This window comes from Pongo abelii, chromosome 5 (genome assembly GCF_028885655.2).
Source record: "Pongo abelii isolate AG06213 chromosome 5, NHGRI_mPonAbe1-v2.0_pri, whole genome shotgun sequence".
Lineage (NCBI taxonomy): Eukaryota > Metazoa > Chordata > Mammalia > Primates > Hominidae > Pongo > Pongo abelii.
The window spans coordinates 83,805,000-83,832,572 of record NC_071990.2 but is presented as its reverse complement, the minus strand read 5'-3'; the positions used below and the strand labels follow the sequence as shown (position 1 = coordinate 83,832,572).

The window sequence follows — 27,573 nt, the reverse complement described above, 5'->3', positions numbered from 1 at the left end:
TGCAATAAGTAATAATAATAATGCAATAATCTTCAGGATTCACTACCACAATATTATAGAATTTAACTCTAATCTAGCAGGAGGAAATATCTGAAGGGGCACAATGACTTGAAATCAGATTTTAAAACTTTTTTTTCATGTACAGTCTACCTGCTTAAAATGTATACAATCCAAATCTACTTGATGTTCGATATAGAGGATAATATTTATACCAGTGTGGTAGAAATCAAAGACTGAGTTTTCTGAATTTTTTTCTGAGTGACTTTATACACCACAGATGATAATGAGACAATAAGAAGAGTCAGAAAAACTTTTCATGAGAGTTTTGGAGTGCTGAGGTTTTACTGTATGAAAAGCAAAAGTGTTGCTCATGCCTGTAATCCCGGCACTGTGGGAGGCTGAGGCGGGTGGATTACTGAGGTCGGGAGTTTGAGACCAGCCTGGCCAACATGGTGAAACCCTGTCTCTACTAAAAATACAAAAATTAGCCGGGCGTGGTGGCACACGCCTGTAATCCCAGCTACTTGGGAGGCTGAGGCAGGAGAATTGCTTGAGCCCAGGAGGCAGAAGTTGCAGTGAGCCGAGATCATGCCACTGCACTCCAGCCTGGCTGACAGCGAGACTCTGTCTCAAAAAAAAAAAGAAAAGCAGAAGTGTTACAACCACTTAATCTGAAAGTAAGTTCTACTGCTTTCCTCTTTCTAGCTGAAATTATTTCCTACATGGCTTCAGTGCCGTAATACTTCTCTTTCTTTATCCTAATATTCCTACTCCTTTATCCTTATCTTTCTCCCCTGCTCACAAAATTGGGAATAAGATGGGGAGAGCAGTATGTATATCAGCTGTGGCATCATTCTCTACATGGTATGGCATATTAAGAGGTGTTTAAATGAAGCTTTATTATCATTTAAAAAATAATTCTTAAAGCAAACTAGGTCAAGTATCATACATGGCTGTAATCATCATAGTCATGTATGCATTTCTTAGAATTTACCTTGAAAAATTCAGTCTTCTCAGCTATGTACCTCAGATTGCCCTGAGTGAGGGGAGGTCTAATAACCACAGCTACTCTTCCCTGGTTTGGACTTAAGGGTTGTGCAGGCTCTACACTGTTGATGTTTTCCCCAGTGACCATGGCCACAGACTGTGTCAGTCCCACTAAGTCCATGACTAGTGAAATAGCAACACTCTGAACACTGAAATCACTTGCTTGGCTGCAAGCATTCATCAGAGTCTGAAGCCACTGTGGAGGCTGCACATGCTCACAGTCTGAAACAAAAGATGGTAGCAATCAGAGTTCATTATACTAAACATTTCACACACACTCTAAGTTAGTTTCAAAAAACAAAGCCACTAAATACTTTTAAGGCCTTGATCTGTTAACAAAACCTTGGTTTCTCACCTAGTCTAGAGCTTTAATAATTATACTTTTTTCAATATATATTTTTCTTATGCCAAGTCATACAATCTATTTTTCTGTCCCGAAAAACAGTATATTGATCAATAAGCATTATGTAGTATTCACTGCACTTTGTGTGTATATATAAAAATCAAAATAAAGGTAAATACATATGTTACTGGTCATAACAAAGAACACCAGCAGATCTACTGCTACTTTTCTCCAGAGATTTCCTTTTCAGCTTCTACTTATCTGCACGCAAACTGTGAAAGACATCAAAATCACAAAATCTTCCAATGTATCAATCTCCCCATAGTGACAGTATTTCATTAAAAAAAAAAACTTGCAAATTAAAACATTAAAAAAAGTAACTGGCTAAAAAAATCCTAGTTTTGAGTGCCTCTTTTAAAAAGAAAAAACATACTACAGACTATACTGAAATATAAGCAAAACTGAGATGACCTTACCAGTCTCCAATTTTTCAGAACGTAACTCTGATGTATGGTTCCCCTCAGCAATGTAAACTGGGAAACTTGAGCACTCTAGGAAGAGCTGACAGGCAGCAAGGAAGGCAGACAGGTATTCTTTAGAAGTTTTTTGTTTACTTATGTTTTTCTCTTTTACATCTCCTTGTGAATTTCTGTCCCATTTTGAAGTCTCTCCTTGTTCTCGACCAAGATCCCCTTGATGTTCTGTAGCCAAAGACTGAGAAAAAGAGTTATTCTGAATGATGTAGAGGTTGATAAGTCTGGTAAGAAACTGTTGGACATACTCCAAGCAACACTGCATTGCAGTCTTTTGGGCTGTCTTCCCACTTCGGGTTGCTGTCCCCTGAGTGACTACGGAAGGGGTCTGGATGATGGTTTCTTCAGATCCCACAGTGGATGCTGTTTCTGTCTCAGAGGATGTGCTACCAATTGGGATGGCAGCTGCCCCCTGGCCCTCACTCAGTTCTCTGTCAATATCATCAGTTCGGTCTGCTTGATATTGTATAAACTCAGTGAATCCACTCTCTGATGATCGACTACTTGGTGGATTTTCTCCATCTTCAAACACTTCAGTAGGATTTTCATGAGAAACTGATGATACCTGTTAGAGATTTTTAAGAAAGCAAAAGGCTGAGTAGCAAAGTGTACATATTAGGAATTAGAAATGACCACTTCTGAGATGTTTTAGACTGTTCACAATTTAATCTACCCACTCTTGACTGTTAAAGCAGCCCCACACCGATTTATTCATTCACCAAGTATTTATTATGCACTACACACAGAGCATACATAAGGTTAGATTCTTGAGGACAAAAATACATATATATAAGTCTCTAGGATCTATATCCTTGTTTTCAAATGACTATTTCATCTACTTCATGAAATCACTTTCCTAATGTCTAAACAATGCCAAGAATGAGATATGTAAGGTTAAAAAATGACATCTTAATAACTACAAATAAAATCGAATAGGTCATCTGTTCAGGGCCACATGAATGTGAAATTTTTATTGAAATGTGTATAGTACTAATTAAATCTTTGCTATTAATCTTACATTCTTTCAGTGAATAGTTACCGAACTCCTATCATGTGCCAGACGCTGTATTAGGTAGTAGAAATAAAAGGAATATTTTATAATCTAGAGGGGAAGATGAGAGAATTACAATAAACAAACAAATGAACCAGTTCCTGGAGTAGAACTGGAGTATATTAGCCTTTTACTCCCTACAATAGGATAGAGTAAGTATAAACATCAAGCATATTTTCTGGCTTTAAGTAAAAGTTATATGTAAGAATTCCTTGGGTGACTGAGTCAGAATATAATAGCATCATGAACTAAAGCCCTGTTGCCCAAAGCTGGGCTTAACCCAATGTTTCTTGCCTCAGTGAATGACACTTTTCCTTGAATCAGGAAGACAGAAACCTATGGGTCATTCTTGGTACCTTCGTCACCCCTCCTCCCCTTCCCCACTTTCATATCAGTAGAGGGGTTAAGGGTGCAGGCCTTGAGTCAACTAGGGCTCTGCCATTCACTAGTTATGTGATACCTGGCAAGTTTAACTTCTCCAAACCACCGTTTTCTAATGTGTATAATTGAGAGACAGTAATTCCTACATTTTACAATTGCTATGAGGATTACATAACGGTATATATAAAGCACATGGCAAAATGCCTAGCACTTAGTAAACACTCATTAAGTGTTAGCGATCACTACCCTTATCAATCTATTACTACGTCTATTTTTCCTCCTAAATATATTGCTAATCCATCCATTTCTATCTTTACTCCTTGTATCTTGTTGGCACAAGTTATCACCACCTCTCACCTGCACTACTATAGGTCTTCCCACATCTGTTTTTGTTTCTCCTCTACATTTCACACTGCAGCCAGAGTAACTTTTCTAATACACAAACGTAATTATGCCATTTGCCTTTTCCCCTTCAGGGCCTTCCCGGTGCTCCTAACAACAAAAGCCCTCGAACAGCTCAAGGCCCTCTAAGACCTGGCCTCTGCCTATCTTACAGCTGCATCTCTTGTCTGCTTGGTGCTTGTCTCTGCCTAAGAGCCTTTGCAAAATCACAGCTGAGAAAATTATGACAGTGAAAGATATCAAACCTAACTGACCTCATCTTCTATCCTCTCAACTGTCCTTGTTCATTCCTGGGTATAGGCTGAACTAGCCTTGGGAAGGAATTTAGTTTATAGTTTAAAGCTAAACTGTTCTTGTAAAACAAATGAAAGGCCACCAGTCACCAGGTTAGAATGAGAAGGACTGGAATTCTAAATATTACCAGCCATTATTCCAGAGGTAAGATTTGCAACTTCCCCAATTACTCTTGTAGGTAACATCACTATGTGAACCTAAGATCAGCCTTTTGATATGTCTTTTCAGGTTTTTGCATTTCTAACAACTGAGTGGTCCCACCGGGACCTGCCAACCAGTTCTATGTTCCCCACCCAGGAACTGACTCAGCATAAAAAAGCAGCTTCTACTCCCTATGATTTCATCCCCGAGCCAACCAATCAGCACTCCCAATTCACTGGCCCCCTACCCACCAAATTATCCTTAAAAACTCTGATCCCCAAGTTTTCGGGGGGACTGATTTGGGCAATAATAAAACTGCAATCTCCTACACAGCCAGCTGTCCATAAATTACTGTTTCTCCATTGCAATTCCTCTGACTTGATAATTTGGCTCTGTCTAGGCAGCAGGCAAGGTGAACTCATTGGGTTGTTATACTTCTTCCTCTGTCAGGTGCTCTCTTTTTACCTCCCTCACCACACCAATTCCTCTAGGGCTTCACTCAAACACGCCTTCCTCAAGAAAGCGTTCTTTGGCCCCAGCGTAGGTCAGGTCACCCCATTTTCCATATTCCTACCACTTGATTATTTTCCTTTGTACACTTATCACAACTGTAATTAAATGTGCACTTACTTGTATAATATCTTTCTTCCAATTAGAAAGAAAGGATAGAGAAGGGCAGAGACTATGTTTAGCTCACCACTGGATAGCCAGCAACTAGCATAGTGATAGCAGCAGGAGACAGACAAATCCTAGGCAGCCAGGGACGGGTCCCCGGTGAAACCCCACCTTCAAGCCAAAGACAGTTTAAAGCCTAGCTACAAGTTATGGATAAATCCACAGACCAGATTGAGAACCTCTCCTCCCATTTGGCATGCTTTCCTCTGATTGATCCCCACTCTTCACCTATTTTACATATACCTACCCTTCCCTAATTGGTTATTTATACTGTTGTGCTCACCTTTGAGTGGTGCCTTTGTTTTAGCCTCTTTTGTATTCTCACAAACCAATCAGCACAAAGATGTGCTGTAAGTGTAAAATGCACACTAGATCTTGAAGACAGTACAAAAAATCATGTAAGCTACCTCACTTATTTATATGACATCAATTTTATATAGATCACATTGAAATAATATATTGGCTACAATTGTCTAAATAAACTAGAATTAAAATTAACTTTACCTGCTTTTTACTTTAATGTCGGTACTAGAAAATTGAATTACATATGCCATTCACATGATACTTCCACTGGAAAGTACTGATATAGATAATTAAACTGCCCTATAACCAAAAGCCTACAAGCCTACTAACACTGCATTTGGATCTAGGAAAGACTCACTATTTAAATGCTTATGTATAAGTGATTTTACCAAGTAACTGTTCTGCTCTGAAGAAATGTAAATGGTCTAATACCAAAAATAATAGTTAAAATTACCTTTTTGTCTTCCCACTCTTTGACTGAATTGTTCCGCCCACTTGGAAACTGCAAAACACCTCCAGTGCTAGCAGATAACAGTGGAGGCTGAACCTTGCTAAGGATCTTTGAGCAGAGTCTGAGAGAATCTGTGAGTTCAGACAAGTGCAATGTCTGGAGATGGCTTGTCAAGGCAGAAATCATTCTGAGCAGCAACTGGGGCAAGTGTTCTGTCTGGATTTCAATGTAAGTCTCCTGAAAATAAAAGTGAAATGAAAAAAGTTTAAACAATGTGAAACCCAAAAGTTACATTTTTTAATCTATATAAATAAGCAATGATTTTACTCAACCGTAATGTTTTATATGCATCATGCTCTTAATTAACACTGTGTATTTTATTACTGATGCCTTATAAAATTTCTATTCCCAAATTCTCAATTTAAATACTTCAAAGCATATATTATAAAATAACCCCAGTTTTATCTGCTACATTACTAAAATTATAATATAACAAAAGTAAATAGAATCATTTAAAAACAAAACAGGCTGAATGTCATACCTGACACAGCACCCTCATACTTCTAGTAGGCTTCAAAATGAGAAAGCAAAGAAGTGAGGAGAGAAAACAGAAAGGAAAAGATTTCCAAAAGTCTTCATTTAATAGAAATAATATAAATGCAGCATTAGACCACTATACACTAAACAGTTAAGATTTTATAACATGCAATTATGAAGTTTACTCCATGTATTTTTTATATGTATATGTCAAAGGACAAACACTTGAAAGATCTTATGAAAAAAAGCTTACCAAAGAGGAAAAAATCAATTTAATTTTAAAGATGAAATGTATCTGAAGGCTTGCCTACAACACGAAATATCTGAACTATGTTATTCGATTTCTTTGATATTTTCTTACCAAGGTGGTCTTACCAAAGAAACTATGTCCAACAAAAAATCCACCAGTAAGCAGAAATTGGTCAGCTGTAATTCAGATGAGTCATTACTATCTCCAGGTCCAATCTGAAGTCTGGCATGCAGCGTCCTCCTAAAAGGACAAAATTCACTTTATTAAGTATACTGTCAAGTGATGTGAATACCTGTGACAGCATCATCATCCTTCTAATGAAGGCCAAGTCAATATTGGGTCACACACAGTAATGTTTTTGTGATGACATATTCTATTTCCCCCAGGACACTGTACCTCTTAGTGGAAAATTCTCAAAGCAAGATTCCTAGGCTGAACCTCTCTCCCTGTAACTCCCATCCTGTACTTCGAAGTGTTCTGAATGGATCTCACTTTCTGGGACTTATTTCCCATTGCTTCCTATACAGATATCACCTCCTAGTTAACACTGATTAATTGCTACTTGATTTCTAACCTTGGGACTTAAAATAGGCTCATTTGTCCTTCTGTACTACTGTCCTCCCCAGTCTCATTTTCCCACGATCAGAATGCATCTGTCCTTCAAAGTCTGAGATCAAATGTTACCTCCTCCAGGAAGCCTCTTCTGATCCAAGTAGTAGAGATCATTCCTCCAACAAACATTCACATTAAATCATAGAAATCCTATATGACCATACATTGCCCTCCACTCTGAAGACACAAAGTAAGAATATAATATAGTCCCTGACCAACAATATAAGCATGTAGACAAATAAAAGCAACAATGTGACAGTGTTGGAGGCATTGATTCTGATAGATTTGAGGGAAGGAAGGAAAGGTGGGTAACCTCTACATAGGATTTTAGCAGACGGGCAAGGGGAAAGAGTATTTCAGAAAGAATAGCACAAGTGAAGCCCCAGCAGTATGAAAGTTAAAATGCTGCTAACTTTCAGAGAATAGTCCAGGTTGGCTGAAGAAGTGTGGATGTGTGCATTTGTGAATGTAGAAGGTAAAAACCCAGGGTAGGGCCAGGCGGCAAAAAGATACGATTCCTACATTTTAATCTATTAAGACATTTGTAATTTTTAATACTAGGAATACACACGTGCATGTCTTATTTGTTCCCACTATAAGATCTTTGAAGACAGGGACTGTCTATCTGCCTAGCATGATGCTTTTTAACTGGGTGCTCAACCTCTGCTGAATAAGCCAGGAACTTATCTCTAAACCACTAAAGAGATTAATGTGTAGGAGCAACAATTAACATTTTTTATTAAAAGACTTCTAATGCTGAGATCATACATAATTACATTTTGACTACATGCTCCTGGGCCTTGAGTGGTTAATCTGGTTGAGAGGATCTGGTCTAGAAGCTAGACAGAGATTCCACTCAGATTCACTAGTATGCCAGGGTTTTCAGACCATATTTTTTGCTTTATTTGCTAAGGGGTAGAAGGCTTTTATCACTTCCCAGTGACAGTATGGATTAGTTCTAATGGCTTTAAAAACACAAGTCAGGCCAAAAAGTTTTTTTGTTAATCAAAGTGGAAATCCTTTTGGAAAAGTGTGCTGAGGCAGCAGCCAAAAATTTGCTATCTTTTCTACAACAACAAAAAAACTGGATTACTATAGACTGAAGAGGGAAAATTTTTAATCTACTCTATGAATAACTGATTTCTAAACTCCCTTCCAATTCTAAGATTATATGATCAACGATTTTATATCCTGTGTGACAAGGTAGAGTCAGATTATGGATAGTAAATAACAAGTTATTATTAGTAATAGAATGTATAAAAGAACATTCATTAATTGTAACAACTTAAAAAAAACCCAAAGGTTAGCTTTGGATGTTACTAAATTAAAAGGAATGAAAGTTTAACATACCTACAACATTCTTCAAACCAACGTGCAACATAATCCCACATATAATAAGGTTCGAAGGAATTAAAGAGAAGGTTAGCAGTTTTAATCAGCTCTGCTGTTTTCTTATTTTCTCTTAATTTACTGAAAAAAGAGAAAAGAAGACAAAAACTAAAAAATATTAACATTTATTTTTTCAAATTTAAATTTGAGCACAGTGCCAGTACATATTCCTAGGTAGTTGCTAGAAAATGTGCTAGTAAGAAGACTGCAACAAATAATTTTTATCTACTGCCACTCTCCTATTATTTTATGTGCAGTTATTTTTCCAAATTTGAATTTTTGTCAAATATCAAGATCAGAAATTAGACTCGCAGAGTTTCTGCATAATAAAAAAGACAAAAGAACAAGAATTTCTTTTTGAACTATTTAGTGCGTGGGACTGTAAATTTGGCAAAATTCTTTTATTTCCCTTGGTACATACAAACTGAGTAGTGATTTGATTTTCACAGCCTTGATTGTGAAGAATTTTGTCTGCTTCCCTGTGCTATTCAGAATTTTCTTAAGAAAGGTTTACCTTGACCAGTTTCAATCAAATTATTATTCTTAGTTTGAAAAACAACAACAACAAAACCAACTAGTGCTGTTAATAGCCATTATTACTGAAATTGCATCAGGGAAAAATAACTTTTGTTATTTCAAGTGGCAACCCTTTAGCCTATTACCTATTTTCTCCTCCTGTCTTTTGTAACAATTACAACAATTGTCTTTACATAGTGAGACACTGTCAATGCAACTAGTATGTCAGTATTAAATCAGCTTTACTAGTATTAAATCAGCTTTACTTATTAGAACACAAACTTCAGAGTAGGATCCCAAGTTATTACACTTCAAGTTTATATTAAGTGAATACATATTATGTCTTCAGGTCACATTTAATTTTTTGATAATCTACCTGCTTAACTGAGCATGATCCTTGCTGAAGGGTGGTTCCGTTTGAAGATCCAACTCTGCTTTGCATTGAGAATATAATGTTCTAAACACTTCAATCAGGACATCTTCTAGAATTACAGGTCCTAAAATTAATATTCAAATTAAAGACAGTAATTAATCAGCATGAGCAAATCATGCTTATCTGAAAATTGGCCCAATTAAATAATGTTTTAAAAACAAGTATTTTTTAGATAGTATTTCTTCAGAAGCTAAGCTAAATTCACACTTCTTTGAGAAGGTAATATAAGATATTACATAACTGAACAAATATTTAAAGTGCAGGTTGACTCAGAATCAGAGAAATTGGTTTTGCCAGTTAATAGTTCTGTTACATTAGACAAGTTATTTAACTTCTTTGAGCTTTAGTTTCCTCATCCAGAATGAGGATAATACCAAAATTTACAGGACTGTTAAGGGTTAGAAAAAACATTTGTAAGATGGGTAGCATAGTTTCTAGAATATAATTAGTATTCAACAAATGCTACTTGTAATTACTGGTATTAATTTAAATAATACTAAAATGCATAAGGCTAAATTTTCTTGCTATTACAGATATCATTTCCTTAAAAAAATTCCTGAGCTTCATCTGTTATCATATAACAGCTAAAACACCTCTCAAGACCATTTATATAATTCAAGTTATTCTTACATTTTAAATTTTTCGTGTTTAAAAAATGGTGAGAAGACACCTGCTAAAACATCTGTATATAATTTGAAGAAATTACATACTTTATGATTTCATTTTATTGTTGTAAATATTTATGTTTTTTACTAATTTCTGTCTCAAGTGCCATAATATATAAGAAATATACAATGGATAAAGAGAAAACATGCAAAATAAAGGGAATGTGGAGAAGAAAGTTGAGGGATATAACTCAAATATTTTTCCTCAAGTCCTTGGATTCTGTGAACTATAAATTGGTCATGATGGATAAATGTTTTAATTTCAGTAATACAATCAGGATTAAGAGAAGCTTAGATAGCATCTTTAAAGTGATTCTTCTGCTACATACATACCACAAGACAGATACATAATAACATATCAGCTGGATGAATACCTGTATCTTAACTTTGTAGAGTGAACTTTAAGAACTTGTTGAGAACTTACATTTAAAGGCCACGTCAAAATATAACAATTTCCCTGATGACTCTTTTTATTTTCTTATTAACACAAAAGTACCACACTTGACCTTATGCCCTAGGACAGTATACATTACCTAGCTCAGGTTTGTCCAGTAAACTGATTAAAATGCGAAAAGGCTTTAGATCCTGCATTAGAGTGTTCTCTTCTCCAAATCCATTCACTTGTAAGATTCCCACCATTGCCTTTAAAAAAGGAAAGTACACTGGTCATTTAAGTAAACGTATTCAAATATTTTTTCCTTAAGAAAAAAGTATTTTTAAATGCAACCATATATAACGGAGATTTATACCCACTATTGCTTTTCTGAAGCCTTTTCACCAACCTTGGCCTTCTTACTCTGCTAGGAAAAAAATATTATTTATCTATCTTGAGAAAAAAAGTGTCTAAATTTTCTTTAGACATAGCAGAATATCAAAGAAAATTTAGAAAAATATATTCATGAGCTGAGTGTTTTCCCTACAGATGAATTTCTACTTAAGATCATTCTTCTCAGAACTATGCCACATTATCATGGCAGTGTCTGCTATTAGGCAATTATTTTCCCGCTAGTGACTTAACAACTATATTCTTATAACCTCACTCATTTAAAAGTGCTTCAGATACCATGTATTTTCTTCTGTTTATTTCAAATATCTTAAATAAATATAATTGAATTAAAAATAACATGAAATAAACTTCTCCAGAGCTTTACAGGAAATAGCACAGGTCCTGACTCATTTTTGGAAAAGCTCCAACTTTCATTGAGCAGACAGGTGAGAAGCTACAACTATGTTTTAATAAAGCAATGAAAACAACAAAGTAAGAGAAAAAAAGTCTTTTGTCTTACATGGTAGTCTAACATATGATTATCATTTTACAGGAATTTGCCTGTTATAAAAATTCTTGGGAAGTTTGTAAGTCTTGTCTCCACCCCTTCAACTGTGAATTCAATTAAGGCAAGACCTCGTCTTACACTTTTTCACTACCTCTAGTGGTCACTAAGTAACCAAAGAATAATGAAAGTATTCATTACCTGGACCAATAATTCTTTTGAAAAGGTAGTGAAATAGTAAGTGGCATGTTCTTCGGGATTACTGTGTCTTGTGCTTCTGGGTCCTATGATAGCACCGTTGTTATCGAAACCTCCACGGAAACAAATCACAAAATTACTTAAAATGGAATTCTCAAAACTGTTGTTCACTAAATACCAAAACAGCAAAATCTCAGAACAGCACTAAACACTTACCAATTAGTAGCCCATTCAATGTCAGCAAGAGAGATCATTTTAGATAGTTTAATAAAGGGAAACCAATTCAATACATAAGTATCATAGTATTCTTCCAGAATTATCCTTTTTTTTTTTTTGGCCAATTTCACTAACAGTGAAATAATTGAATACTCAGAACATCCACAATAAGTTATATTATGTCCCCTCACTCTAGGCAGTAAAGAGTTGTGAAGACAGACAAAACACACAAAAAGCATGGAAGACTAAAGTGTACATATGTATTACTGCCTGAGTGGGACACTGTATGATGTGTAAGACAATGATACTAGTCCTGATTCCTTTGATGAATTCAAAGTTTTGGACAGTATTTTGATTATTAGCTCATCCTTCTTTGCCTACTAACTTATATACAACCATCTCAATTTGTAAGGGGAATAACATCTTGTTAAGGACAAGGGAACATGACTTTATGAATTCAAATAGACTCTTTAACTATAAAGCTGCTAAAATTTCTTCATACAATACACAACTAATACTGTTTATATTTTTATTGTCCATTTACACAAGAGATTTTAGTTTTTAAATTCAGGACATACATACAACTTGGCAATACTTACACATGACAAATCTCCCTCCATTTTTTCCCCAATTAGGACTGTAGACATCAAATACCTACCAAGAAGCCATGCATAAAGTCTTCGATTCAGAGACATATCCCTCCTTAGCACTACATGAAGGGCTGCTGACAAGATCCTGATCATATCCGGTCGAGTGGCCTGAAAGAGTTAGGAATATGGTTGTACTTAACAATATACAATATATATTATTTTTTCCTCTTTAAAAAATGCTCTGAAATATGCTTAGAATATTAGGGTGTATGGAGTACTTTCATGTATTATTTCAAACACAGGAATCATTACTTCCATTTTACAGATTAGGAAACAGGAAGTTAGGTAACATGGCTATTTAGCTGCATAACTGAAACTATAACTTAATTATTTCAACTTTCAGTTTAAAGTTCTTTATATAATAAAAGCAAATTGTGACATAAAACAAATAAAATGGAGCAAGATGGGACAGACACAAGAAAATGATATGCCATTAGTCTTTCACATTTATAATGTTGTCAACTGACTATAAACTCCTGAGAAGGTTACTATCTTCATCCACTCAGTCATTTATTCTTTTTAAAAATTTTTATCTTGTAAACCCTTTTCTACCAATCATCCAGCTTTAACTAATCTTAATTTTTCTCTCATTTTGTTCCATTTCTTTTTAAGAGAAACAATTTTTTTCTTTTTTCCCAATATCCTTAATTCAATGTTTAAAAAAATGATTAAAGGAGATCTGGGTTTTAGCTAAAAGAGGTAAATTTATAAAAATCAAAATAGAAGAAAAGCAACTAACTTGCTATTAATTTTAAGAATACTGCCAGATAATCACTTTACAATAGAATCTTGGAATCTGAGAATTAGATGATAATGTGGAAACTGACTAGTTTAACAACCACTCTATAAGTAAAGAACCTAAACCTCACAGGTTCTTGAGGTTTTGGCTAAGTGCTTAGCCAACTTCAAATGCCTGGTTAGTGCCCCAGCTAGATGGAGAACTCACTTCTCCTTAATCACAGACCAGTGAACTTTGTCCTATATCATGCTTCTTGACAGAATTAGAAAGGATTCACCCAGCTCATTTGTGTTAAAGGAACCTTAGAGAAATAACTGAGATGATACAGAACACAGATCACCAACAATTGACAAATTAGGTTCACTCCTTTGAACACAAATGCCTTTTATTGATCTGTACAATTCTGAAAGTACGGTTCAAGACCCCTAGGTATCTCTAAGACTTTTTCAGGGGGGTCCACAAAGTAAAAACCAGCTATTCATATTCATAACAAATAAAACTATGCATATTCATAACAATACAAAGATGTTATTGGGGTTTTTGTTCTGTTGACATATGCCCTGATCATGCAATAGTGGATAAAATTGCTGGCACATTAGCATGAAAAGAGGCAGCACAGAAGTTGCACCCACTATACTTGTAATCATTATATTTTTACTGTCATGTACTTGTAGTAACATAAAAAAAGAAGTATCAACCTTTGAGTGCATGTCTTTTAATATTCTGTATAATAGAGTGAAAGATTCACTTAAAGTATTTCTGATGTGGCCGGGCATGGTGACTCACACCTGTAATCCCAGCACTTTGGGAGGCCAAGGCGGGTGGATCACAAGGTCAGGAGATCGAGACCATCCTAGCTAACATGGTGAAACCCCATCTCTACTAAAATTACAAAAAATTAGCTGGGCATGGTGGTTGGCGCCTGTAGTCCCAGCTACTCAGGAGGCTGAGGCAGGAGAATCACTCGAACCCTGGAGGCGGAGGTTGCAGTGAGCTAAGATAGCGCCACTGCACTCCAGCCTAGGTGACAGAGAAAGACTCCGTCTCAAAATTAAAATAAAATAAAATAAAATAAAACAAAGAAGTACTAAAAGTACTTCTGATGTATACTGAAGTATGATAGTTGTCTCAAGGAAAAGCAATTGTATAACTGAGTTGTGAGCTTAACTACCAGCTTTCTCAAAGAATGCCATTTTTACCTGAAGAATTACTAATACGAATTACGATTATTCAGGCTTGGAGATTTTGTAGTCATTTTCTCAAAGTGAGCCAGTCATTGCAAGGAAAATAACATTAATCGTGACAAATAATAAAAGTTGGGCTTCTAGGAGAAAAGTAGAATTACGGAAAACTTGCATTTAGACTGAAACTGTATTTTTGGGTTTTTTTTAAGATGGAGTCTCACTCTATCGCCCAGGTTGGAGTGCAGTGTTGCAATCTGGGCTCACTGCAACCTCTGCCTCCCAGATTCAAGCAATTCTCCTGCCTCAGCCTCCAGAGTAGCTGGGGTTACAGGCATGTGCCACCATGCCCAGCTAATTTTTGTATTTTTATTAGAGCATGGGGTTTCACCATGTTGGCCAGGCTGGTCTTGAACTCCTGACCTCAAGTGATCTGCTTGCCTAGGCCTCCCAAACTGTTGGAATTACAGGTGTGAGCCACCGCATCTGGTTGAAATTGTATTGTTTTGATTTGAATTGGTTGAAAGCTTCTCAATACTGGGCTTAAAAATTTCTCCCAATATCTAAAAATCTTTACTGATGAGATCAGTGGCAATAGTAATAAACATGATTGGTATTGTATAATAAAATGTGAAAACATTTGGAAAATCTGCATAATTCAATAAACCAGTATTTCCTTAATATCCAATCATGATGTTACAAAAGCACACATGACTGAAACAGCCACTGAAAGTACAAGATAGACCAGTGGATTTTAATGTAATAGAATATGAAAAGTTCATTGATGTGGTTTAAGACTCAATATTGTAACTAATTTTTAAAATCTACAGCTTCAAAGTTTTGGTATAATATCAAAGAATATGTAATTTTAACGGAAAATGCTACTGAAATACTCCTTGATTTTCCAACTACATATCAGTGTGAGATCAGATTTTCTTCATATACTTTAACCAAAAGAACAAATCACAATAGATGATCTAACCAATACAAGCAAAAGATTTTTGAGGACCTTCAGTACTTTTAAAGACTGTAATGGGGTTCTACAACTAAAACATTTGAGAACTTCTGATCTATCCAACATAAGATATGAAGATTATATTGTCACAAAACCTTTAAAAGTACAAATGTCTCCCCATCTTATTTTGGGAGAAAAACTACTTAAGAAAGCAGGAAGTATAAGATGTTAGTCAAAGGATAAAAAATTTCAGATGGGAAAAATAAGTTCAAAAAGATCTACGGTACAACACAGTAACTATAGTTGTTAGCAATGTATTGTATTCTTTTTCTTTGTTTTGAGACGGAGTCACGCTCTGTCACCCAGGCTGGAGTGCAGTGGCACGATCACTTGCTTACTGCAAGCTCCGCCTCCCGGGTTCACGCCATTCTCCTGCCTCAGCCTCCCGAGTAGCTGGGACTACAGGCGCCCACGACCACGCCCTGCTAATTTTTTTTGTATTTTTAGTAGAGACAGGGTTTCACCATGTTAGCCAGGATGGTCTCGATCTCCTGACCTCGTAATCCGCCCGCCTTGGCCTCCCAAAGTGCTGGGATTACAGGCATGAGCCACTGCGCCCAGCCACAATGTATTGTATTCTTAAAAACTGCTCAGAGTACATTTTAAGTGTTCTCACTGTAAAAATTAATTGTGTGAGGTAATGAGTGTTAATTAGCTCAATTTACAGATTCCAGAATGTATACATATTTCAAACATCATGTTGTACAGGATCAATATATACAATTCATGTCCATTAAAAAATAAACTTAAAAAAGAAGTTGCTTCTTGATTACAATTGATATCACTATCTATTTCTAACATGAAAAAAAGTCTATTATCTCAAAGGTGTAAGTACTACAGATTTGGGTGAGCTTTCCAGGAAACAAGTTAAAGAAGTGTAGCAGTCCATCCCACTGCTGAAGTTCCTAACAACAATCATCCTTTTGGGATATGGTAATGAAGGCACTGTTAAGTCACAATTATAATACAATCCATACTTGGATTGTATTCTATTATATGTAAGACATAGAAAGAGGGAAAGTGGAACACTAAGGTACCTACATCAAAATCCTTATTCAGTTTGGTACAGTAATAGGGAGAACTGTATTAGAATTTGGTAGCATAGTCGGGAGAAAAGTATTAGAATTATAAGATTATTAGAATTGGGTGTATACTTTTAAAAAACACATTCAACGAAGCTATTGTTTTCATAACACACAATATAGAATATAAGAATCTAGAACATTTTGGCTGGGAGGAATACAGAGAAGGCAGAGGAAGAAAGTACAGGCTGAGAAAAGCTTAGGAAACGCTGATATATTAAGATTACAAATTAAGTTATTCTTGAGTCTGCTATGACTTAATTCCTCAGATCTTGTTGAGACATCTGTCAATTGAGGGCCTAATGATGTTGAATGTTTGGAAGGTAAGAAAGCAATGGGAAAAGTTCAAGAGTGAAAGTCAATAAATTTTTTGGATAAAGATCCAGACAGTATATAATTTAGACTTTCAGATCACACACATTGCTTTGGCATATTCTTCTTTTTTTTCTAAGCCTTTAAAAAAGCATAAATCTTTCTTAACTTATGGGCTGTTTGGCCATCCCCATACTAGAGCATTGGTAAATTTAGATTATGCTGAGATGACTCAACAGTTGTTTTTGTGAAAAGCCAGAGGGCAGAATAAAGTCCCTTGGCTGAAGGGTGAAAGTCTCAAAATACAAACAGAGTGGTTTATGTTCCAATTAGTCAAAGTATAGACAACGAAGAGTAGAATTATTTAGTTATTAATATTTCAATATCAAATTAAGTAAAAGAAAAATGTTAATAAAATAATGAATAAAAAACTGGCCAGTCATAATGAAAATTCACTACAGTTATCTATTAATCACAGTTCTTATGAAAACCTCAAATAATAGTCCTTTTTAGGAATAAATTTACTTTTCCAAGGTAGATATTCTCTATATCTTACTACTTTTGTTAGGTATGTAGTTCCAACATTCTGAATGCCTATATACTGGTACTGTAAATCACTCTTCATCAAGGTTTAGAAGTCAAAGGAATTTAGATCCTTTCTTTTAAAATGAGGGCACTGATTAAATTAAGTTCTAGGAATGAACTTCATTTATGATTTGTCAAGTTAGTTGCACTTATTTGTAATAAAAGTACTATAGAATATCACAGTGGCTAAACATGTGGCTCTTAAGTTATAGCCAACTCTGCTAAGGGTCTGGCATGCATGTTAAAATCACCAAAACGAGATAACATAACATCAGTACAGATGATGGCTGGGTAGAAGGCCTGGGTCTCAGTCTTGGCTTACTCAGAGTTAGCAATAGAGAACATCTTGCTTTTTATATGTTACAACTTTTTTCAAAAGTATGAAATAATCTACTTCAATGACCGTATTTTTATCAAATCAGTGAAGCTTTTATCTTTAGTTTTTTTCACAACAAATTCCACTCCTTAAAAAGGAACTTATTTTCTATGCGCTTACTGATTTATACAAGAATTCAACACACATGCCTTTAAAAAATAACTACACATTATCAATCTATAGTTTTCCAAGAATGCCTTATAATAATATCAGCATTAATATTTTACCTGACTCATGTGGAATGGAAAACAGAAGAGTATGAGGTCCAGTGTGCTTCTCTGTACAAGTACACTTGAGTCCTGCACTGAAGTACTTACTGCTTCTACCTGAAATAACAGCATCTTTAACATCTATTGTCTATTATGCTGAGACATTTTTGCCATGAAAATGTAACAACTCTTCATTTTCTCAAAAGTATGCTTCTGAGGATCTAATCAATAATTAAAGATATTTACATTATTTTGAATAGTAAATATATCATGATGATTTAAAAATTCAGAAGTATGTAAGACTATACAGCAAAACTTTCAACTATCCAACTTCCGTTTTGTAGGCACCAGTTTTACTAGTGAATATTTCCTGCAAATACAAGAAAAACACTATACATATATTCCAAACCTGCCTTTTTCATTTAACATGTTTTAGAGATCTTTCCTTATCATTAAAGAGCTTCATTTCTTAACGGCCAAAGTATTTTATTTCATAAATGAACTCAAATTTATTTAACCAAGCTTCTAATCATGTGCACTTATACATTTCTAAACACTACTGTAAATAATGTTGTAATATATAATACCTACGTAACATACAAGTACATCTGTAAGATAAATTCCTCAAAATAGAATTGCCAGGTCTTGGGGTATGTGCAGTTACAATTTAAATAGCATAATGCTGTTGGGCATGGTGGCTCATGCCTGCAATCCCAGCACTTTGGGAGGCTGAGGTGGGTAGATCACTTGGTCAGGAGCTGGAGATCAGCCTGGCCAACATGGTGAAACCCTGTCTCTACTAAAAACACAAAAATTAGCTGGGTGTAGCGGTGCATGCCTGTAATCCCAGCCACTCGGGTGGCTGAGGCAAGGGAGTTTACTTGAACCCTGGAGGTGGAGGTTGCAGTGAGCCAAGATTGTGCCACTGAACTACAGCCTGGGCGACAAAGTGAGACTGTGTCAATAAATACATAGCATAATGCTTTATGTTAGGTTTCTATCACTTTATATTCCCACCAGTTTTACATGACAGTTTGTTTCTCCACATGCTTGCTTAGCAATATATATATATATATGTATATATATATATATATATATATATTTGTATTTTTGCCCATCTGACATGAAAACTGGCTTGGTGTAGTTAAACTCATTTCTTTATTACAGTGTTGATCATCTCTTTATGTTTGAATTATTCTTATTTCCTTTAAGTTAATTATCTGTTCAAATCCATTTTCTACTTGTTTTTATTTATCTACAGTAGCTCTTTGAATATTAGAAAGAATACTCCTTTGACTGTGATATTTTGGAAATATTTTTCCATGCGTGTCATTTGTTTAAATAAGTAAAAAATGATTTAAAATTTCCATTAAGTTATTAAAAAGAAATGTAACAGTATATTTTAAAACCTGAATTTAAAAAGCATAGCCATTTTGGAAAATAGTTTGGCAGTTTCTAATAAACTTATGCATTGAAGAAAAAAGAGTAAATCTCTGGTACCTTGGATTAGACAATGGTTTCCTAATATAACACCAAAAGCACAAGCAGCAAGAGAAAAAAAATTAGATGAACTGGACTTGATCAAAATTAAAACTTTTTTGCTTCAAGGGACCCTATCAAGAATGTTAGAAGACAATCTACAGAATGGGGGAAAATATTTTCAAATCATATATATGACAACGGTTTAATATCCAGAATATATAAGGAACTCCTACAATTCAACAACAAAAAGGCAAATAATCTAATTTTTAAGATGGACAAAGGATTTGAATAGAAATTTATCCAAAGAAGATACACAAATAGCCAATAACCAACCACAAGATGTTCATCGTTAGTCATTAGGGAAATGCAAATCAAAACCACAATGAGCATACTTTATACCCACTGGGAGGACTACAATAAAAAAGACAACAACAAGTGTTGTGTTGGCAATGATGTGGAGAAACTGAAACCTTCATATACTGCAAGTGGGAATAAAAATTGGTGCAGTCACTTTGGAAAAAAGTTTGCCAGTTCTTCAAAAAGTACGACAGAGTTACCAAAAAACTTGGAAATGGCACTACTAGATGTATACCCGAAATAAATGAAAACACATGTCCATACCAAAACTCATACATGAGTGTTCAATAGGGCATTATTTTTAACAGCCAAAAAATATAGAAACAACCCAAATGTCCATCAGCTGATTAATGGTATATGAACACAGGCCAGGCGCAGTGGCTCATGCCTGTAATCCCAGCACCTTGGGATGCTGAGGTGGGTGGATCACCTGAGGTCAGGAGTTCGAGGCCAGCCTGACCAACGTGGATTTAAAGAACACAAAAAATGAGTCCACTTATATACAGTATGATTTATGTAACATTCTAGAAAAAACAAAACTACAGAAACAGTAAACATATCAGTGTTTCTAAGGGCCTGGGAGTGTAGGGGAAGGGGAGTGACTAAAAAAAAGGCATAGAGGACTTTTTAGGGTGATGTAAATATTCTGTGTCTTGATTGCAATAGTGATTATATGACTCTATGTGCTTTCCAAAATTCAGGTAACTCTACAATGTAAGAAGGTCTAATTTCAGTGTACATAAATTAACTTCAATAAATCTAACCAGAAATATGCATTAAAATATCAGTAATGTCATAATCATATGGGGAAAAAGTAAAGTATGATCAATCAAATTGTTTAATTTTTCAAAATGATCCTTGAGGGTTTTTTATTCCTTGCTCATATTAAGAGTATAGCACTCTAGAGATATAAAGCTTGCCCTCTGTTGTTAATCTTGAAATTAAAAAGAAAAATACTGTATAAGTAAGCAATAAATGTGATTTTTCTTCCTATTATCTTTCACTATCTGTTTTAGTACATCTTCTCACATAAATTCCATATGGAATCTGGCTATATTACTTTATCTAAAATTTACTTCTTATAAAGAAGGCTATGAGGCCAAGGTGAGAGGATCACTTGAGGCCAGGAGTTAAGCTTTTAAAAATAATAATTATTATTTTGGCCTTTAATTTTCCTTGATAAATGTAAGCTCGATGAAAATAGGAACTTTGTTCATTATACAATCCTCAGTATATGTCTGGAATAGTGCCTGGCTCTAAAGAAATATTTGTGAAATGAGCAACCACATTTTTAGACCTACCATTAGCTCAATATCACTGCCAATTATATAAAGTTGATCTTCCATAGAAAGCTTCCTGTTTAAATGGGCAAGAACATACGTGATTCCAGGTAAACGCACAGCAGGACTGGTGAGAAGACTACCCCACAGGGCACTGTAGAATGCTGACTGGTCCACAGCAGCAGCAACCTTTTCCAACAACGTATTTGTTCTGAGGTATAAATAAAGTGGTTTAAGAAGGGAAACAGTTAGTTTCATATTTTAAAAAATAAATCATTCTTTTCCAAAAATGTATGCCAACATCCATGCTACAGTCATATGTTCCACCCTGGAAACAAGTGTGATAGACTGAAAGAAGAATATACTTCAGAGTCAGAGGACTGAATTTAAGTCCTGGCTCCACCATTTACTAGCTGTATATGTTGAGGAAGTCACTTCATTGTTCTTAAGTTCAGTCTCCTCATCTGTAAAATGAAGAGAACAACAACAACAAACACTCCACCACAAGACCTATCTACCTCACTAGGTTGTTAAAGTACTCTAAGTAATAAAATACCATATACATTTTAGTTTTTTAATAAGAATATTAGTAATGAGATATTAGAGATACTTAATGCCATCATGCATTGCCTACAATTCTTAACTCCCCGAAAATAATAATAGGGTCCAAACAGATCAAATAACTTCATTTGAACAGTTAGATATCAAGAGTACCACGTCAACAGCTAGTGAAACAGCACTGTACTGGTACTAAGCTATTTTCTCCCATTAGCAACTTAAAAATTGTTAGTGCATGGACTAATCTTCCATTCTTATCACTAATCTAAATGTCCTTTTATATTATTTTAAATTATGGGTCACAATTTTCTTGAGTGACTTATATGTGCTTGGCTAAGGACTAGGTGATTTGTTATTAGAACAACAAATAAATAGGTATTATGTTTGTTTTAAAGATGAGGAAACTGAATAAAGTTCAGACATTAAGAAAACTTCCCTAAGCTCAGTGTCTGTATAGGCAAGATTTCAACTCAGTACATCCACCTCCGAAGTCTATGCTTTTATCACTAGCTGTATTTTCGGTATGATACATAGACTAGATAAACTATAATAACGTTTCATTGCTATAGAAATATTCATGTGATATACTGAACTGTCTAGAATAATTCATTTGTGATGTTAAAACATATTTGACCTAAATATGCTTGCTGACAAATCCATGACTTCAATTACATAACTGCACCAAATATGATCTTACCTCTCATAGTACTCTGATCCTTCTTCTAAGCCAGGAAGAATACCAGTAAGCAATCCCTGTAGACCAGGTTTCAGTGTTTTACCCAAAGGCAGATAATATATCTCATACAAACTGAGCAATGTTGGTTTCACAGACATGGCAGCATTTGCAAGAAGAGGAAATAATCCAGAACTATTAAAAAAATAAAGACAAAGGAGGAGAGGGAAGCAAAATAACTATACAATATTAATTCATATGCAATTATATGTATAAATATTTATTTCTGATGAAAAAGTTATACTGATTGGCTTAAAATGATACCTGTATATTAATGACTACATCCATTAAACCAGACCAGTTCTCTCACCTGGGTTTTATACTTATAAACCCAACAGCTACCTAGCCGTTTCACAAAGTCCTCATATTTCACAATTCCAAAACAGAATTCTCCCCCGATGTGCCCCAGCAAAACATGTGCCTTCCCTGTAATAATTGTCATTTCAAAATATGGCATCACTATCTATCTGGCTGACCAAAAGCTATAAATCTAGGACTGATCCTTGACTCATACAATCCTCCTGCCTCAGCCTCATGAGTAGCTTTAAAAATCTTCTACTCTAACATGGCTGGGTAAGTTGGCTCATGCCTGTAATCCAAGCACTTTGGAAGGCTGAGGTGGGAGGACTGCTTAGGCCCAGAAGTTTAAGACCAGCCCAGGAAACATAGTGAGACCCCATCTCTACAAAAAATAAAAATTAGCTGGGCAAAGTGGCATGTGCCTGTAGTCCCAGCTACTTGGGAGGCTGAGAGTAGAGGACTGCTTGAACCTGGGAGGTAGAGGCTGCAATGAACTGTGGTCATAACACTGTACTCCAGCCAGGGTGACAGAGTGACAGCCTGGATCCAAAAATAAAAAAAAAATAATAATAATTTTCTACTCTAACCTGCAATCAGTTATCAAGGTCATCAAGTTCTCTCTCCAAGTCACTCTCCTAGATATTTTTTGAATATAACAAATTGTATCTCTACCAGATAGCTACCTAGAAGCAGCTGCTATCATATCTTGCTCTTCATGTTTTAACATGTATTGGTTCATTATTGCCCTGAAGCAGCTCTCAGTAAAACCTTTCACTGATTTCCCATTGCCAATGTGGACTTTAACATCTTTTAAGAAATGGCTACTACATACCTCTGTACAATCCATTTATACTCACCAATTTTACTCCTGTACCCTCTGCTCCAGTTATACTGAAGAATTCCTTTCTAGTTCCTTTCAGAACTTTCTATGCTCTTTTCAGTGCCCATACCTTTCCATATGCTGCTCTGACAGATACAATTCCCACTCCCTTACTTATAACCTCCTTGTCTGGGGGATTCCCAAACTTTCAGGCCTCAGCCTAAGAAGCCATTTCCTTAGGGAGACTATCTCCTAATTAGACTAGGTTAGGCCCCCTATTTGATGTTCTCATAGTACCCAATATTTACTCACTAAAACACTTATCATTCTTTATTTGAATTGCTTAATGTCTGTCTTTTCCAACAGACTGTAAATATCAGAAAACAAAGGGCCATGACTGTATTTTTATTTCTGTATCCTAAGTTTCAAACACCATGTCCTGTACGTAGCAAGTGATGAACAAATGAATTAGGAATCTCTCTTGCTCCTAGTTTATAAAAAACAGAAATCATCAAGAAAGAATGGCTTCAGTTTTCTACTTTTCTGTCTCCCATTTTAGGTACTGTTTGATCTAAAGATACAGTCATAGTCTCTCAGTCTCTTCCACGCTACCTTTTTTTCCATGTGCCCCAGGGCCATGACCCGCCTGTCCAGGTACCTGCTTCATCCATTATCTTTTTTCTTTTCTGTAATTTTTCTTCCTGAACTGACATCTTTGCTTTTTAATACAAATGTACTCACATATTTCCTCATAATTCTAAAACGAGAAAAAAATAACAGCAACAACCAAACCCCAAAATCTTTATTCTAACTAACCTGGCTTAAAGCTACCATCTGCTATCAATTGTTAAAATATACATTTTTTTATGAATTTCTTCTATTTATTATCTTCCATCATTAATCAATCATGATACTTCTACCTCCTCCACTGAAACTGTTCTCATTTTGGTCACCAATGACCAAATGTCTATCAATTGCCAGATCCAATGCTCTACCTTCAGACCTTATCCTATTTTATTTAACATGTGATACTATTAACCAGAGCATTCTCTTGAAGCACTCTTTCCTTCTGACTTCCAAGATTGCTTTGTCTCCTGGTACATTTTCCTTTCTTTTCTCTCTTTTTTTTTTTTAGATGGACTCTCACTCTGTTGCCCATGCTGAAGTGCAGTGGTGCAATCGGCTCACTGCAACCTCCACCTCCTCAGGTTCAAGTGATTCTCATGCCTCAGCCTCCCCAGTAGCTGGTATTACAGGCACTCACCACCACACCCAACTAATTTTTGTATTTTTAGTTAAGATGAGGTTTCACCATGTTGGGCAGTCTGGTCTTGAACTCCTGACCTCAGGTAATCCACCCACCTCGGCCTACCAAAGTGCTGGGATTACAGGCGTGAGCCACTGAGCCCAGCCTCCTGGTATGTTTTCTATCTCTGACTCTTTTTCACTGGCTACTTTCCCCCATCTGCTATTTAAATACTGAGACTCCTAAATACTCTTAAAATGATCTCATTCCTTTTTTTCCTCCTTGTTATTTACAATGTACCTAGGTAATTTCAATTATTCTCTTGGCTTCAACTGCCACCTAAATGCTGACTGCTTTGCGGTATCTGTCTAGTCTGCAATCCAGATTTATATTACCAAAAGCTCACTTTACATACCCATCTAAATATTTTAAGGCATTCAAACTCCACTTCTAGCCATAACATCTTTGTGCACTGTATCACATTAAAAAGAAATAAGCTTGAAGAGGCAATATGGTATTCTACCATGTAACAGGTCATAGAACTTTAAAAGTATTTGTATTTAATTATGTTAAACCATAAACCTTGAGATGAAAAAAAATCATTAATTAAAAATAAACATCTACATTTAATATAAACTTTAGTTTTTGAAATAGTTATACTTCAAAAAAGTATAGAACAATGATATCATTTACTCCATAACATGTGTGTATGTGTACAAGAATATCTGCCATATTTAGAAATGGTATTCTAGATTTAATTTTACGTAACAGACTAATGACAAAAATAGGTATACTACAGCTGAAGAGTAACTGTGTTGCTTAAACTTTCTGTTAAGAGTTAGAAAGTAGCAGGCATAAATTATGTAAATCTTGCCTTGAGAAAGGAAAATCTACCAATTATTAGATAATTACATGCAACATGATTCAGCAATGCTCAGTTTTCTTAACATCATTCTTTGAATGTATTATTTATTACTATCAAAAATACCTTTACTGGCCTTACATACTATCTTTAAGACATCCATGCTCAACTGGGCCCAGTGGCTCACGCCTGTAATCTCAGCACTTTGGGAGGCCGAGGCAGGGAGATCACAAAGTCAGGAGTTTGAGACCAGCCTGGCCAACATAGTGAAACCCCGTCTCTACTAAAAATACAAAAATTAGCTGGGTATGGTGGCATGTGCCTGTAATCCCAGCTACTTGGGAGGCTGAGGAAGGAGAATTGCTTGAACCTGGGAGGCGGAGGTTGCAGTGGGCCAAGATTGTGCCACTGCACTCCAGCTTGGGTGACAGAGCAAGACTCTGTCTCAAAAAAAAAAAAAAAAAAAGACATTCATGTTCATTTCTCTTTAATAATATTTTAAAATATCAAAGAATTGAGTATAACAAATAGCATTTCTTTATTCATTAAACAAATATTTATTAACAGTCTATATCTGTCAGTTCTTCAGGATACTGAGAATAGAGCACTTAATCACAGTAAGAAATCCCTGCTCTTTAACCTCATAAAGCTTATTTTTTGGAGAGTATATACGTATATATTTTAATTGCTTGGTTATTGTATGTTTTAACACATACATACATACATATCAGATGGTGATAAATGTTACAGCAGAGGAGAAAAAGTTACAGGAGAATAACAAGGAGAGTGGAGCAGAGGCAGGTTCTAAATAGGGTGGTCAGAGAAGGCTTATCTGAGCAAAAATGAGAGAGTAAACACATACACAGTAGAAAGGATCAGTAAATAAAAGTTGGTTTTTAAAAAGACTAACAAAATTGATAATCTCCTGATAAGACTGATCAATTAAAAAAAAAGGATGGCTTGAGTCACCAATATCAAGAGTGAAAGAGGAGACATCACTATAGATCCTACATGTTACAAAGATAACAGTATATTAAGAACTTTAGGCTGATGCATCTAAAAATTTAGTAAAAATAGGCAAATTTTGAGAGAAAAAACTTATTAAAACTGACATAAATAGATTTGAATAGTCTCATAACTACTAAAGAAATTAATCTGTAATTACATATCTTCCTACAAAGATAAATTTCAGATAAAACCTTCTAATTATACCAATGTTAGGAAAACTGTTCCAGAGAACAGAATAACAGAACAATTTGAAAGTTAGCATAAACCTGAACCCAAAATTAGATAAAAATGTAAAATCATAGCCATTCTCTACTAAACAAAGATGGAAAACTACAAAAAAACAAAACAAAACAAAACAAAACAAAAAAACCACCAAAAAAAAACCCAAAGTAAATCCAGTGATACAAAAAGGATTCTAAAGCATGAGCCAACTGGATATATTCCAGAAATGAAGGGTTGATTGAACCTTCAAAAATATTTAACATTTTCTACCTGAAGTGAGAAATAAGACAAAGATATACTTGCCCCTACTCTCTTTAACACTTTACTGTAGACCCTAGTCAATACAATAAGGCAAAAAAAGGTATGAAATTATTAAAATCGGAAAAGAAAACTCACCATTCACAGATAGTATGACTATATCTCAAAATTCCAAAAGCTATTAGAAAGAAGAAGTGAACTTGACAAAGTTTCTGAATACAATGTCAATACAGAAAAATACCTTCGTATTTCTACATTCTAGCAGCAATATACCAAGCAAAGATTTCTTAAATAAGAAGCAAAAAGGACTACTTAATAAAAGGTTGATAAATCAGATTTCATTAAACTAAAAAAAACTTTCTTCAAAAAGACAGCATAAAGAACTTTTGGTTCTTCAAAGATACCATTTAGAAAGTTTTGAAAGTTAAGCTGCAGAATAAGGGAAATACATATAGTTGGATAGTAGGGGTTTTCACTAGAAGGGGGTAGGAGGGAACTTGCTGGGTTGACAAGAATGTTTTTTATCTTATTTTGAACGGTGGCTACGAAATTGACTAAATTTGTCAAAACTCATCACACTGAACATTTAT

General features: G+C 35.2%; 1 protein-coding gene and 1 long non-coding RNA gene across 29 annotated transcripts in view; one reads left to right on the top strand and one right to left on the bottom strand.

Annotated features, from left to right (window-relative positions):
- DOP1A (DOP1 leucine zipper like protein A) overlaps positions 1-27,573 on the bottom strand; it is a 101,585-nt gene that overhangs the window by 37,613 nt on the left and 36,399 nt on the right. For 11 of the 27 annotated variants that reach the window (XM_054557789.2, XM_054557797.2, XM_054557788.2 and 8 more), the window contains 13 exons: positions 22,232-22,402; positions 20,998-21,187; positions 17,876-17,974; positions 12,367-12,466; positions 11,496-11,605; positions 10,557-10,665; positions 9,302-9,422; positions 8,371-8,490; positions 6,534-6,648; positions 6,163-6,192; positions 5,625-5,858; positions 1,867-2,488; positions 995-1,269 (listed from right to left, as the gene is read on the bottom strand). In XM_054557789.2, the coding sequence (XP_054413764.1) occupies positions 995-1,269; positions 1,867-2,488; positions 5,625-5,858; positions 6,163-6,192; positions 6,534-6,648; positions 8,371-8,490; positions 9,302-9,422; positions 10,557-10,665; positions 11,496-11,605; positions 12,367-12,466; positions 17,876-17,974; positions 20,998-21,187; positions 22,232-22,402 (2,296 nt within the window). The remainder of the gene's footprint in view (positions 1-994; positions 1,270-1,866; positions 2,489-5,624; positions 5,859-6,162; positions 6,193-6,533; positions 6,649-8,370; positions 8,491-9,301; positions 9,423-10,556; positions 10,666-11,495; positions 11,606-12,366; positions 12,467-17,875; positions 17,975-20,997; positions 21,188-22,231; positions 22,403-27,573) is intronic. The other 16 variants (XM_024248112.3, XM_054557800.2, XM_054557796.2 and 13 more) reach the window with 4 other exon arrangements.
- Positions 16,526-27,573, top strand: part of LOC129059986 (uncharacterized) — a 43,033-nt gene continuing 31,985 nt past the window's right edge. For both annotated transcript variants that reach the window (XR_008526268.2, XR_008526267.2), the window contains exon 1: positions 16,526-16,698. This is a non-coding gene — a long non-coding RNA (uncharacterized LOC129059986). The remainder of the gene's footprint in view (positions 16,699-27,573) is intronic.